This window comes from Chaetodon trifascialis, chromosome 10, assembly GCF_039877785.1.
Source record: "Chaetodon trifascialis isolate fChaTrf1 chromosome 10, fChaTrf1.hap1, whole genome shotgun sequence".
Taxonomy (NCBI): domain Eukaryota; kingdom Metazoa; phylum Chordata; class Actinopteri; order Chaetodontiformes; family Chaetodontidae; genus Chaetodon; species Chaetodon trifascialis.
In genome coordinates this window covers 6,140,757-6,154,435 of record NC_092065.1, presented here as the reverse complement: position 1 = coordinate 6,154,435, position 13,679 = coordinate 6,140,757, and the positions used below count along the sequence as shown (strand labels likewise).

Genomic DNA, 13,679 nt, shown 5'->3' with positions numbered 1-13,679 from the left:
CCTTTGCATTTCTGCCATTGTAGACTGATTCACTTGAGTGCCTGACAATTCAAAATGAGCCGTGTGGCAGTCACGCAGGACCATAAAAAGTGTACATGTGGTCTCACGTCTCAGGCTGCTTGCTGACCCTCGCCTCGGGCCTTCACGAAGTATCTCCTTCAATATTGATTTGTCATCACCCGTGTTTCCTGGTCCTCACCGGCATCTTCCCTCAGGGGTCACAGCAGTGCAGGGAGCCACTTTGATGTTCCCCACAGTCTGAGCTCACTCGTGCTTGTGTTGATAGTTTTATGATTGAAACAACCTTTTCCAATTTGAGCCAGCATGGTTATATTTGCTGGGATGTTATTGGGCTGCAAACAAGCTGAGTACTGGAGGCTGTTGTGAATTCATATTATTTGTGTGCCTGTGACAACACACCAATGTCGTCCTCACTCTATCCATTATTAGAATGTGTTTTCTTTTTATGATTTTCAGGTGATTTAACAGAGCTCCTGAATTTCTCACAGAAGATTACCTTTTTATTTGTCTTACCCAAATTTTCAGCACTCATAACTGGGATTTCGAAGAAGTTGGGATGCTGAGTAAAACATTAAAACTCAATGCAATCTTTTGCAAATTAACTGTGTTTACCGACAGCTGTTTTACAAAGTGTTCCTGAGCCCATGTAATAATATCCTTTAACCAATCATGTGCTCACAAAGTGGTGAACCTCGCTCCATGCTTGCTTGTGATCGACAGAGCCTTTCCAGGATGCCCCTTTCATACCCAGTGATGATACTATCACCTGTTACCAATGAGCCTGTTTACCTGTGGAATGTTCCAAACAGCTGTTTTTGGAGCGTTCCACATCTTTCCCAGTCTTTAGTTGCTCCTGTCCCAACTTGTTTGAAACGTGTTGCTGCATCAAATTCAGAATAAGCAGATATTTACAAAAATCAATGAAGCTGATGAGGTCAGACATTAAATATATCGTTGCCTAATTTTCAATCGACTATATGTCAAAAAGGATGAGCAAATGATCACCCTCTGTTTTATTGATGATGTACACAACATCCCAACTTCTTTTGGAATCAGGGTTATTCTGCTTTTGAAGGGATTTGCTGCTGAGACATTTGAAATGAACTCCTGCCATGTTTGTTCATGAAGGATCAAACCTTAACACCAAGTGATCGTATCCTTATTGCAAAAGAAGTCTGAGAAGCCCTGTCTTCATTTCCCAGCCTGTCTCCATTCCAGTTCCTCCCACATTTCCCAGCCCGTCTCCCACAGTGACATTGCACCACAGCCAGTGGTTTCTCTGGGTTAAGAGGAGCCAAGAAGAGTCCCATTGATTTTTCTGCATCATAGCTTCACACTCAGAAGCTTTCTTTCATTGAGTAGCAGTCGGTGAAACCACCAGGGCTTTGCTGTTTGTTGTGCTCTGATTGCTTTCGCCTAGGTGAAAAAGAAAACCATCAGGCAGCCAGCTCTCTGCTCTCTGTGAGGATGAGTCAGGTGCTGTCAGCTGCGTGTTGCTTGCAGTGAAATGTGACTGCTTGTCTTGGGAAAACCTGCAGAATTAATGAAAGCATTATGGGCAACCTTTGTATGGCTCGCTTAGCCCAACTCATTTGCAAGACAGGTCATGTAGGCTGTACAGAGACAAACTAGCAAGCAACATGGAGTAAGGATATGGTGAACTGACACCATTACAGTGAATTTCTGACTGAATAAGCCTTTTTCATAATATGCTAAGTCAGTTCCCAAAAGACTGCTGAGTTTTGAGACTCTCACAGCATGTTTCTAATGAAGTCAATCTGTGATGAGCTTCACTAATGTTGCTTTTCAAAGAAGTGAGCTGGCACATGGGTCAGTTCCGCTTTGAGGATCCCCACACAAAAAAAGGCTCTGGAGAAGAACTGAAAGTACCGAGCACTTCCTGACACAGCCTGCTTCTGACATCATTCATACAGCAGACGCCAGTATTTAATGTCCCTTTCAACTGGCTGTTTGCGATTTTAAAATCAGCTTTGTGCAGGATTGTGTGCGTATCTCCTCAAGCATTCTGGCGTAATCATTCACATTCACACAATTGTAAAATAGTAGCATGGAAAATACTTAAATGATTAATGTTATGTTCATCATTACATGGTGAGATCTGAAGACCTAAATGGCAAAAAAAATGTCATATTAGACTTACTTTTTACTAGATTTTGATGCCAATGCAGAGCCTGATTTTGGTACCATATACCAAACCCTAACCCTTTTCGGTACATTGGATTGCATTGGATTATGTGTTCTCCAGATCTCACAAGCAGCCCTACAAAAACTCTGCCCAAATAGAATAACAAATGTAAGAGGCTGAACAATGTGATGCTCACTCTCTATTCTTTAGATGCCTGGTGCTATAGACGCATTTGAAGCTTAAATAAAACATTAGCAAGTAAGCAATCACCAACTATAGCAACCATGATGACTTGACAACATGCCAAAGTTTTCACATTTTGTTCTCAGTGCAGTGCTACATTAGACACCTGACTACCACTACTCCATGAAGTGGCTTGAGGTTTTCAGAAAGACTGAAAGAAATCCTCCATGAGATAACCTGATGGGGGACATCATCAGGCCAGTGGTATTTCCCTCCACATGGTGGTGACTTCACAATGCTAACAGTATTCATAGAAAAGTAAGGTCTGCACTTACCTGTACTACAACAGACAGCTCAAACTGTACTTTCTGTGAAGAAGTAGTGGGAAATATCTGTTTATTTCCTCATGTTCATGCAAACTTGAACTCTCTCAAGAACAGACCAGTATCAAAAAGATTCGGTGCATAAATTGTCACCCTTTCTTTACATGCAGGGATTTATTGTCATTGGTTTCATGTTTCCACTGAAGGCTGAACAAAGCCAAACAATCTGCTTCTAATTAGAGGCATTTATTGGTTTACTGGTTCTATTTGTCCCACTCACAGATTCTGCAGTCGTGGAGGAGAACATGTTTTTGAGGAGTTGTGCAATAGACACATGAGGTTATTCAAAATTATTTTTCAAGATGGCACTTCTGCATCTCATCATCATCAGCCTTATCAAATCATAGAGGATATTACCCTGTTAAGTCACCTCCTAACATCCACTATTATCATTTAACACCATCCTGGGGGCCACATATCTTGATGATTACTTCACTACTCCCTGAGTTCTGCTTTTCCATATGTGTGGTCTGTTTCATGGCCACTTTGGCCAGACCCCAGAATCAGAATGAGAATCACCCTTTTGATAAATACAAAGAAGGCTGTCGTCAGAAGTATTTGAAGGGCAGTCTTGGTGATTGGAGAAAACATGCTCATCTTTCTTTGATGAGCCTCTGGGCTGCAGAATTTCTGAGTGACTCATTTCAGTTGGCTTGATTGACAGCTGCAGCACAGTGTGCAGTTAGTTTAGGTTGGTATATAGGTGCTGACAAAGCGTCACAGGTTCACAAGTGTGAAGATTTATGAAAACCATCAGTAACTGCAGCGCAGCTCATCTGGGACTGCAGCTAAAATTGGCATCAATGAATCTTTTGTATTTTTTATGATCAACTGATTCATTGTTTCATTAAGAAAAGTTCCCAGAACTGAAAGCAATGTCTTTAAGTTACTTGTTTTTATCAGATAAACAGTTCAAAACACAAACAGATTTAGATTTAGATCACAATTGTTCACTGTTAATTTTCAATCGACCAATTTATCAAACAACTAATCGGTGCAGCCATAAACTCATCATATGCCTAAATTGAATTAGCCAATGCAAAGCCAGAGAAAAGCAACGCAGCCACAGTGTGGTTGTAAGTATTTGGGACTTAAATAAAAACTCTCTGTGTTCTCATTGCCCCGCAAAGACCTCTGGCTTCGTTTGAGGAACAAAGGAGAAGAGGGAGACTAGCATTTTTTGAAGATTAACTTTATAAGGGGCTGTGTGGTAAACGGCCAGCTCACAGTTTGTCTTAACAGCCTAGCCCACTGACGGTCGCTGGGTAAGTGGCTCGACCTTGTGGCTGTTCAAATGACACATTCAAGTGATGCAGTTGTTAGCCAAAGTTTTCAGCCACTTCAACATAAGGAGCAATTTAATTATTTCTCCCAGTCACAGGAGTCAACCCAAAGTGGCATCATCTGCTTATCAGTAGATTGTGCTTGAATATTGTCCACACAGTGAATGTGTTGGTGGAATGTTTTGCTGCTTTTTTCACTTAGATAATAAGATATTTTTCACCATGTTACACTAGAAAAGGTCATATACGATATAGTGTAGTTCTGTGGCTGCAGAGATCACAGGATGATGGTGGTTTCGAGAGGGGAATTGAGCTTCTAGTCATTTGCAGCACATGCATGCCTGGGATGTAGTCAGATCATACAGTGGCTATATGAAAAATGCATCAAGGTAATGTACGCCCAGTGACTGTGTGCTCAGCTGAGGATGTCGCTCTGCTGCTGCCACTGATGTGTAAGAAATGATCCAGTGATGTGCTAGATGTGGAGATTAAAGGCTTCAATATGGACTGTTTTTAATGTATTGAATGCTTCATTTTCTCTTTTCACAAGGAAGTCATATCAACAACAGGAATAAAAAGAGTTAAATGAGGCAGACTGCCTTTGTTCACCATGTGCCTCTCCTGCCATGTGTGGGCTGTGCAGATGGTGGTTACCTCAGCATCAGGTCGCCAAAAGAAAAATGCTGAGATGACTGATAAAGAGATAAACAGTGTAGTTATTTTGTTTCAATCTGCAGATTTACAGTACAGTTGTCTCAAGGTACAAATGTGCACATTGCATGTTTCAGGTTTTTGCCATATGAAAAGGGGGGAAAAAAACATCAGAGGATGGAAGAAGACAGGCTTTCAGTGGCTTGTGATTGTTGTGGATAGATAAGAACAGACTGTTTTGACTGGGAAACACTCAGTATCTCTGTTTCTCTCACACAGACTCGCTCACATTTAGTATGTCTCCATATCACCCCCCCCCCCTGCCCTCTCTGTCTCTTGGCATTCCTTCTCCCCCCTTTCCATATCTTACCACCCCTGCCTGACACCTCACTGGGGAAATCATTCCAACCAGCAAATCCCTCTGAAGTTGAAGCCTGCTCTCAACAGATTTACCCAGCCCTCCTTCTGTCTCTCTGCAGCCCGGCCGGGCTGTTTCTCCCCTGCAGCCATCACAGCAGGGTTGTGTCCACCAACAGTCGCACCGGTGCTGCACCATCAGCAACTTTTGATACGTGTTACGTTGAATGTAAATGCATCCTCTCCTTTTTTGCGCCCTAGGCTGCAGAGTCTGGCATTGTGAAGATTAAGACCATTGCAGCCAGGAATACAGACATACTGGCAGGTGAGTGATAAGCTGTCGGTGGTGTGGTGGTGGTGGACTACAACTGATATCTGGCTGCCACTTTGCTAGTGTGCACTTCAGTCTGACTTGAAAATGATGAATCCTCATGAATTCTCCCACAAATATTGTACATATGTGAGTTATTTCAATTGAAATTGATCATGTCAATGCAGTTTTTCTTGATATCATTTCCTTGCTTTGTCTGTTTTTAGTTGTCTTTGGATCACAGGTGCAAAATGGCAGTTTTAAACACCAGCTTTGGTCACTTTGTGCACTGTCCCATATGAATAAAAGAATACAAGCAAACAATATTATTAATGTTTTTATGTCCACATGACACATGTGCTGATTTCTGTCATATTGTCAGCTCACTCAGTGCACTGTAAGATAAGGGAGGCCTGAATATTCACATATATGAGCGGCTATCCCTCAGCCTTGTTTGTAAATTGCCAGGCCAGTCCTTTTAGCTGATTAGATACTTCCATGTTGTGAAGTCGCTACAAAGCACTTTCAATGTGTCTGGCCTCCTGACACTCGAATAGGAAAATGTTCCTATGCTGTCTTGATAAACAAAGTCCAGCTTTTGGTGACATTTGCAGAGTTGACACATAGTCGACATTTTCCAAGTTCCAGAGGACTGTCCGACTCCGGCTGCCCCTCTGTTAACTGTACAGCAACTAAATGCCGGAGAGTTCACTTGTCTTTGTTTCCAGAGTGGATTTGTTGGTTGTCACCGCAGCATAATGAGCTGTTACAGAATGGTTGAATGGCCAAACCCCTTGTGCATGTTTTATAATCAGAGAAACTAAACCCAAAGTGAAGGTGAGAATGATGCAGGTAGCTGGATGCAAAGCACTGGTTCACTGCTATGATTAGACAGCAGCCATATGCCAAGGCCACGCTTTCACAGGGAAAATTCCAGGATAAAAACCAATTACAAAAAAGAAATTGGATGAACATTTTAAAAACATTTTTCATAACTCGACCTTGGATCAATGTTTATGCACTGTAGAGCTTTCTCAGATGGTTATTTAAAGTTACGCACAATGTTCTCTCTCTGTTACTTTATTCACTAGTCTTGACCATTGAATCTAAGCCTTGGTACAGTATTTGTTCTTCATCCCTGCCTCTGCAGAACCCATATTTAATACTGATATAGATTTTCATATATAAATAACGTAATGCTCCTTTGGATTTGGAACTTCTACTTTTCACCCCTCCTGAATTTAAAGCATCTGCTCTGATATCCAAAAATAAATAAATAAATAAATAAATAAATAAATAAATAAATAAATAAATAAATGTAGCTGAACCACAGCTACACTGACATTTCGCTTTATCTCTGTCCTTTTCCTGCAGCTCTGAAGGAGAACAGCTCAGAGGTCGTGCAGCCTTTTCTGATGGGCTGTGGCACCAAAGAGCCAAAGATCACCCAGCTGTGTCTGGCTGCCATCCAGAGACTCATGTCCCATGAGGTGGTGTCTGAGGTGAGGATCGGGAATCTGTCTGATAATTAAAATGCTGACATACATACACAGTTGAAATATGTGCACACACAAAATCAGCTTAGCGTATTATAAGCCTAATTAAAGAGCAATAAAAAAAAACATCCCCAAAAACATTAGATTATGCTAATTCATAAAAGGCAAGTAGTTTAATTGGAAATATAAACCCATATTTTTGGCCTTTGTAGGTCTGTGTTATTCTTAGAATAAGGCTAGTAAAACGTTAGAGAAATAATGCCATGATCTATAATAATACCATGATCTTGTCTAACATTGTTTTTGTCGTGACTTCTTTGTGTTGGTTCTGAATGAAAGCATTAATGCCTAAACAGCTTGGATCAAACATTAAAAACGTCCAGCTGATGTTAAGCTGGGCTGTATTTCCCACAGAATCCTCCAGGCTTCATTTCCTCGTTAATGTTCACTCTTTGGTCAGCTGTTTTTAGCGAGTGAAATCAATAAGACGTCATTGCCCTCATCTGGATTCATCACCTCGTGTCACTGTGCTTACCTTGTGAGTGACACAAGGTAATCATTTTCCAAGAGTGCAGAGTCAATACGTTTGTCCTTGTGTCGTCGTTAAGAAAACTCCTTTCTAAAGAACATGAGCGAAGGGAAAACGTCTTTATAGTGTCTATAGATTCTCCGTGTGCTTGGTCAGCTGTTTGTTTTTCCAAACTATCTTACCTTTTATCCATATCAAATATCAGTTTTGTTAAAACAGCATGAAGTGTCACAATTAATAAAGCACATGTTTATTGTCACTTGAAGGTTCACTGTGCAGCAAATACAGTTCATGCATATTAATGAAGACGCTCATGCTCCTAAAGATTTTGTACATTCAGTGTGTGCACGCTTGCAAATTCAAGTTCACCTACCACCTCAGGCTCATCCTGTCTAATACCATCAGGCTAATTCATTCAGATCAATGCAGGAATCAGTGCAGCTCATCAATACTCAATCAGACAATGTAAATATTAGAATGGTTAATCTAAATGTATTCCTGTCACTGGTGTCTACATCTGAAAAACACCACCTCCTGAATTCAAGGAAACCGTTGGCCAAGGAGAAGTATTCCTAGGATGCTCGAGTAGCTTCACGTGACCTTTGTGTGCAGTGTTGCAGCTGTTAAACAGCCCCAGAGGATGAGGTGTTATTAAGTGTCCATCTCAGGAAATGGGTGACAGGAATTTGTTTTAATGTAAGCTTGGGTGAAGAGGAATTTTGAAATAACCCAGCTGGAGTCAGACCTGAGATCAGACCCGTTTCAAAGCCAGCGCCCTGGAGCTGCTTCACAGCGGCCTTGTTAATACACCGTAAAAGACTTATTAAAAGCTCATTGAGCCGTCACATGCTTTCTCCATTTTGATGTCAGGCGTTTATTTAATTAGTTTAACATAGGTTTCAAAGCTTCTGGCTTTGTTGGGAGAGTCTAAGTGCTCTACACTCCCACAGTAAGGCCACGCAAAAGACAAGTGTGACATTGAAGGATACTTAATGTAATTTTGATCAGCTGTTTAAGCATGTTTTTTTGCTCTTTTCAGTCCATAATTATTACTAATTATCCAGATGAATTCATCTGTTTGTGGATTAATCAATAGACAGTAACATATCAGAAAATAGTTACAAAAAGGCCCATCCCAGTTTCCAAAAGCCCAATGTGACATCTTTGAATTAATGAAGTTCAGCATTAGCATTAGTTTGCATTAGCTAGCTACACTTAGAAAATCTGCTAGCAAGTCATCATTTAAGCAGACACCATCAATGGTCGCCAGCTAGAAATTAGAAACCTGCTTATATTTACTCCTGTGAGGAATGGCAGACATGGTGTTAGATGGTTTAGATGGTAAATCTGCCGCCGTTATCACCGAAGTCCATGTTTGCAGTGTGAGAATGGAAAGTTTGAGAGGCGTAGGAACAGTAACTAAGGAGGGCAGGCCTTGGCAAAGGGTCAATTGTGGCCTACTTGAGTGGGTGGTGTTTGAGTGCTTTGTTCAAGGACAGCTCAGCATGAGTGCGTGAGGCAGGTTTTCTTAGCAGGTCTGAAGTTTCAGGAATCTCTCTTGCCCTTAAAGATGCCGTTTTGTCTTTGTTCCTTTTTATTACCCTTTGCCAGAGTTCTTTATCCTTGTCTCTTGATTGACTGTTATCACGTTCTCACTCCCAACAAACCTCTAGGACATCTTAAGACACACACATTTTCTTTTCCATTGAACATTGGAACTCCTCTCTTTTCCTCTTGCCAGCAGCACTCCTCTTCATCATCAGCTCTGATCCGCAGGGTTTAAAAGCGAGCCGAGGTCCCTATAAGACAAAACCTCAGTATTGATTCTTAAAGTGTCGCTGGAGACAGCCGAGCCAGAGATGAATGGGGTGATAGCCAATGTTGTTTTGTTTCCTCGGGGAAGGAGTGGGATTTCAAATGTCTTGAAAGAAATTGTTGCAAGAGGACAGAACAGACACTGAAATACCTTTTACTGATTGCACACAGATGAGGGCATCTGGTGGTGCATAACACCCAGGAACAAGACTGTCAACATCTCCAAATCTGGGCTGCAACCTCTGCATTGAACACACTTCTAATGTTAATTGTGTGCTCCTGAATCACAGCTACACTGTTAAATGTGTCAGGAAACAAGGTTGTTACTGTCATCAGACAAAAATGCCAAACCAGCTGGTTTCAAACTCTCAGATGTGAGGATGTGCTGGTTTCCTTTGTCTTTTTTATCACTGTATATTTCCTTAAGACACAAAGTAGTTTTGTGATTTTGCATAGACTAAATGACTCATTTATTAATCTAAACAATAATTGGCCTTTTTAGTCCCAAACAGTTAGAAATTGGAAATTGATATATTTCTTATTTAATGAGTCTTCCTGTGACTCGAGCCAGCGCTATAAAAGAGCAGAGCTCAGAGGGTTTGCGTGACGGGTAGTTGTATTTTGGACAGTTTGACCCAAGAAAGGACATGCTGCGTCACTTACTGTGAACATCAAATGACATAATGTTAACTGGCAGCTCGATGTGGTGTTATTGAACTCCATGATGTTGTGACCCCGAAGCAGGCAGCACCAGCTGTGTTTTTGTGCATGTTTTGGTTTGGGGTTGTGTGACCTCAGGCTGAGTCTCTCACTTGATTTTCCTGTCTGACAATCTGGCAACTCTGATACTGCTTCCCGAGTTGCACTGCATGTTCTTGTGTATGTCAGCTCACTGGTGGATGATCACGAATGTGCTTGGATTTGATGAAGATTTTAGCAATTTAAGTTGTGTGTGTGTGTGTGCATGACAGGCAGCTGCAGGGAACATAATCAACATGTTGTGGCAGCTGATGGAAAATGGTTTGGAGGAGCTGAAACTATTACAGACGGTCCTGGTCCTGCTAACCACCAACACAGTCGTACACGATGAAGTACTTTCCAAGGTACAAAAACAACACCCTCCTGTATCATTTAACTGTTTGTACATATACTGTATGTCCTACTCCCTAGTATATATTTATATATGAACTCAAAGCTTTGCAGGTATCCATCTAACTCCGTTCTGCTCAGTCTGTCATCTTCCATCTATTGGAACTGTTGGTATAATGTTTTATTATACTCATGAATCCTTGCCCCAGTTTGTGCAGCCTCTTAACACATTGCCAAATTATATAGACGAGCAGACTCATTCTGTTCACACTATCTTTGTTAAATGTTACAGGACACAAATAGATGCCTGTCTTACTTTGTGAAGTTGCTGAGAATGGATCACCAAATGCAGAAGTAATTAATTCAGCTTTTATATATTTTGTCCGACCCAGGCCATCGTGCTATGTTTCCGTCTGCACTTCACCAAGGACAACATCACCAACAACACGGCGGCTGCCACCGTCAGGCAGGTCGTCACTGTGGTGTTTGAGAGGATGGTGGCTGAGGATGAGCGTTTCAAAGGTCAGAGAGCTTTTGTACTATCTGAGGGAAATAGGGAATCCATGTATGGGATTCAAAATTGACAGAGAGAAATATGATATCTTACAAGATTTAAAGTATCAGTTGATGAGCTGTTGTGTGCTGATGGAGATGTCTGTTCATAGAAAGTACAGAGTGGTATACAAACTGTATGTAGGGTTCATGGGAAGTCAAGCTCAAAGCTACAGCAAGTTAGAAAGTTAGTTCTTACTGCAAAGACCAGATATCAAAGGCATCTGCGCATGGAACCCGTGTAAATACACTGTTACACTCTTAGTTAGTTGCGTAAATGCTTAAAATATAGATTGTACTTTCCCTCAGGCATTGTGGAGCAGCCTCCTCCTGTCCAGGGAAACACTAACAGGCGGTCTGTTAGTACGCTGAGGCCCAGTGCGAAAGACGCATACATGCTGTTCCAGGTAGGTCCACCAGGGGGCGGCAGCCTTCTACACAGTGTTATGACCTCTTCCCAATGGCTTTGGAGCAAGTTGGTTTTTAAACATGGCTCATGATCTCATCCTTTATGGACTAGAGACAGGAAATCAAAATAGTCCCCATAACTGGACAGTACTATAATTACCACCCTCATAACCTTCAGTTTTCAAGTTGAAAATAAGTTAGTAACTGCTTTCATCTCTGCAATGAACTGAAATTTGCAAGAAATGATTCAAAGGTCCCTTGTTTCAACGTCCCATGTCATTCCTCACCCACGCTGCGCTTTTGTGTGATCATGCTTATCCTTCCAGCAGAGATCAGTGACTGCACTGTTTCGACCACTGTGATGTGTGCAGGACATAACACGCCATTGTTTGAAATGCTGTTGTGCAACTCCCTGCAGGACCTGTGCCAGCTGGTGAATGCTGATGCCCCCTACTGGCTGGTGGGGATGACAGAGATGACCCGGACGTTTGGCCTGGAGCTGCTGGAGTCTGTTCTTAACGATTTTCCCGGCGTGTTCCTACAGGTGCATGCAACCTTACATGTCATGGCTTATTAGATAGAGAATTTACAGATAGCACAGATGGTAAAAAAACTAGAAAAGGCGCATTTTATGGTACATCAGATATTTCTCTTATGCAGCTGAGTACAGTGGAATGAATACCTTTTAACAGTAGTGTGTCTTGATATTACTACGCTTGATCTGATCCCAGCGTCCTTGTTTCCCTCTTAGCACCAGGAATTCAGCTTCCTGCTGAAGGAACGGGTGTGTCCCCTCGTCATCAAGCTCTTCTCTCCCAACATCAAGTTCCGGCAGGGTAGCAGCAGCGCTGCCTCACCAGCACCTGTGGAGAAACCTTACTTTCCCATCTGCATGAGGCTGCTACGCGTGGTCTCAGTCCTCATCAAGCACTTCTATAGCTTATTGGTAAGGGGCCCATCTGCAGTGATGGTTGACTGGCCAGAACTAGTGCCTGATGGATAGAATAGGGGATTTTCTCCAGCACAGAGCTGACACACTTAATTGATCTGGTCTGATTAGCATTGGATTAGCATGGTAGTAGTTTTGTCTTAGTTCTGCTTCAGGCACATTAATGAGCTTAACTGCATCTGAGTAATTTAGCATTGCAGCTGTTTTTATTTAGTGATAGTCTATCAGGCCTTGAAATGGAAATCTGGCTTTTGTCCGCCTCAGTCAAGAAGTGTCGTAGGCCACAGAATAGCTTCATCAAAGCCTGAAAGGATTCAGAGATTAGCCAGCTTCCACTTACAGGACAAAGCTGGCCAAACATCTGTTCTAATCTTAAATGTGTGTGTTCGCAGGTGACTGAGTGTGAGATCTTCTTGTCTCTGCTGGTCAAGTTTCTGGATGGTGAGAAGCCACAGTGGCTGAGAGCGGTGGCTGTGGAGTCGGTCCATAGGCTGTGTGTGCAGCCACATTTATTACGGTAAGCAATATTGAGCCCTGCAAAACTAAGTGCTCACATTATTGCAAGAGTCTCAAAACTTTCAAGTGTTCTTTTTTTGTTCTTTTTCACATAAACATGAACTCTTTACTCCACAGCTGCACCGGGTGAAAAAAGACTGGAGGTGTTTTGTGCCTCACACTGCTTGATTGTGGCTAATTGTTCCTTAATGACTCTTCAGTTAGTGGCCAAACAGTGTGATGTATCTGGTCATAATAGCTAAATGTGTCTATAATTGCTGATTTATCCCCCTCTTGATACAAGAGGTTGAGCTAAGCAGGAAAAGAAGCCTTTAAAACGTACAGTACTGCAGTGGTACTCACTCTCCTCTACCATCCAAGTAACACAAGCTGATATTTTGTTGGCCATCTTGACTTTTAATGCTCACGCTGTCTGTGCTGTCAACAGGATACTAATAGTTTAAATGCTATGGATGAATTTTAACCATGCCATCAGCATGGCTGTGGGATTAACACTGTTGTTCTGTGACTTGATCCATCTGTTGATCTCTGTGGTCCACAGTGAAATGTCTTTTTGATTGCCATGAAATGTACAGACGTTCATGGTTCCATAAGTTGAAGATGGTATTTGCAGGTTAGCGTGCCAGTATTTGACATGTGAAGTTGTTTAAATTTAGCATGCTAACAGCTAACATGTGCAACTGAGGCTGACAAAGCTCAGCTGAACCTGATGGATGTGGATGGATGGATGAAGCCCGAGTCAAGCAGAGTTTCTTGCTGTTTCTTTCTTGTTCATCACTTGTGTTCTTTTCCTTTTTCAGTTCCTTCTGCCAGTCATATGACATGAAACAGCACTCCACTAAGGTATTCAGAGACATCGTCAATGCCCTAGGCTCCTTCATCCAGTCCCTCTTCATAGTCCCCAACACGGGCAACACTGCTGCTGTTAGTGCACCTGCTGGTCAGTTCCCTGATTTTTTTCAAGAGTAATCAAATCCAGGTTTAAAGCCCT

At 42.0% G+C, this 13,679-nt stretch overlaps 1 protein-coding gene across 2 annotated transcripts in view; it reads left to right on the top strand.

Annotated features, from left to right (window-relative positions):
• mon2 (MON2 homolog, regulator of endosome-to-Golgi trafficking) overlaps positions 1-13,679 on the top strand; it is a 36,960-nt gene that overhangs the window by 2,694 nt on the left and 20,587 nt on the right. For both annotated transcript variants that reach the window (XM_070971584.1, XM_070971583.1), the window contains exons 2-10: positions 5,286-5,349; positions 6,709-6,836; positions 10,146-10,277; positions 10,656-10,785; positions 11,125-11,222; positions 11,642-11,767; positions 11,975-12,169; positions 12,565-12,689; positions 13,489-13,628. In XM_070971584.1, coding sequence (XP_070827685.1) covers positions 5,286-5,349; positions 6,709-6,836; positions 10,146-10,277; positions 10,656-10,785; positions 11,125-11,222; positions 11,642-11,767; positions 11,975-12,169; positions 12,565-12,689; positions 13,489-13,628 — 1,138 coding nt within the window. The remainder of the gene's footprint in view (positions 1-5,285; positions 5,350-6,708; positions 6,837-10,145; positions 10,278-10,655; positions 10,786-11,124; positions 11,223-11,641; positions 11,768-11,974; positions 12,170-12,564; positions 12,690-13,488; positions 13,629-13,679) is intronic.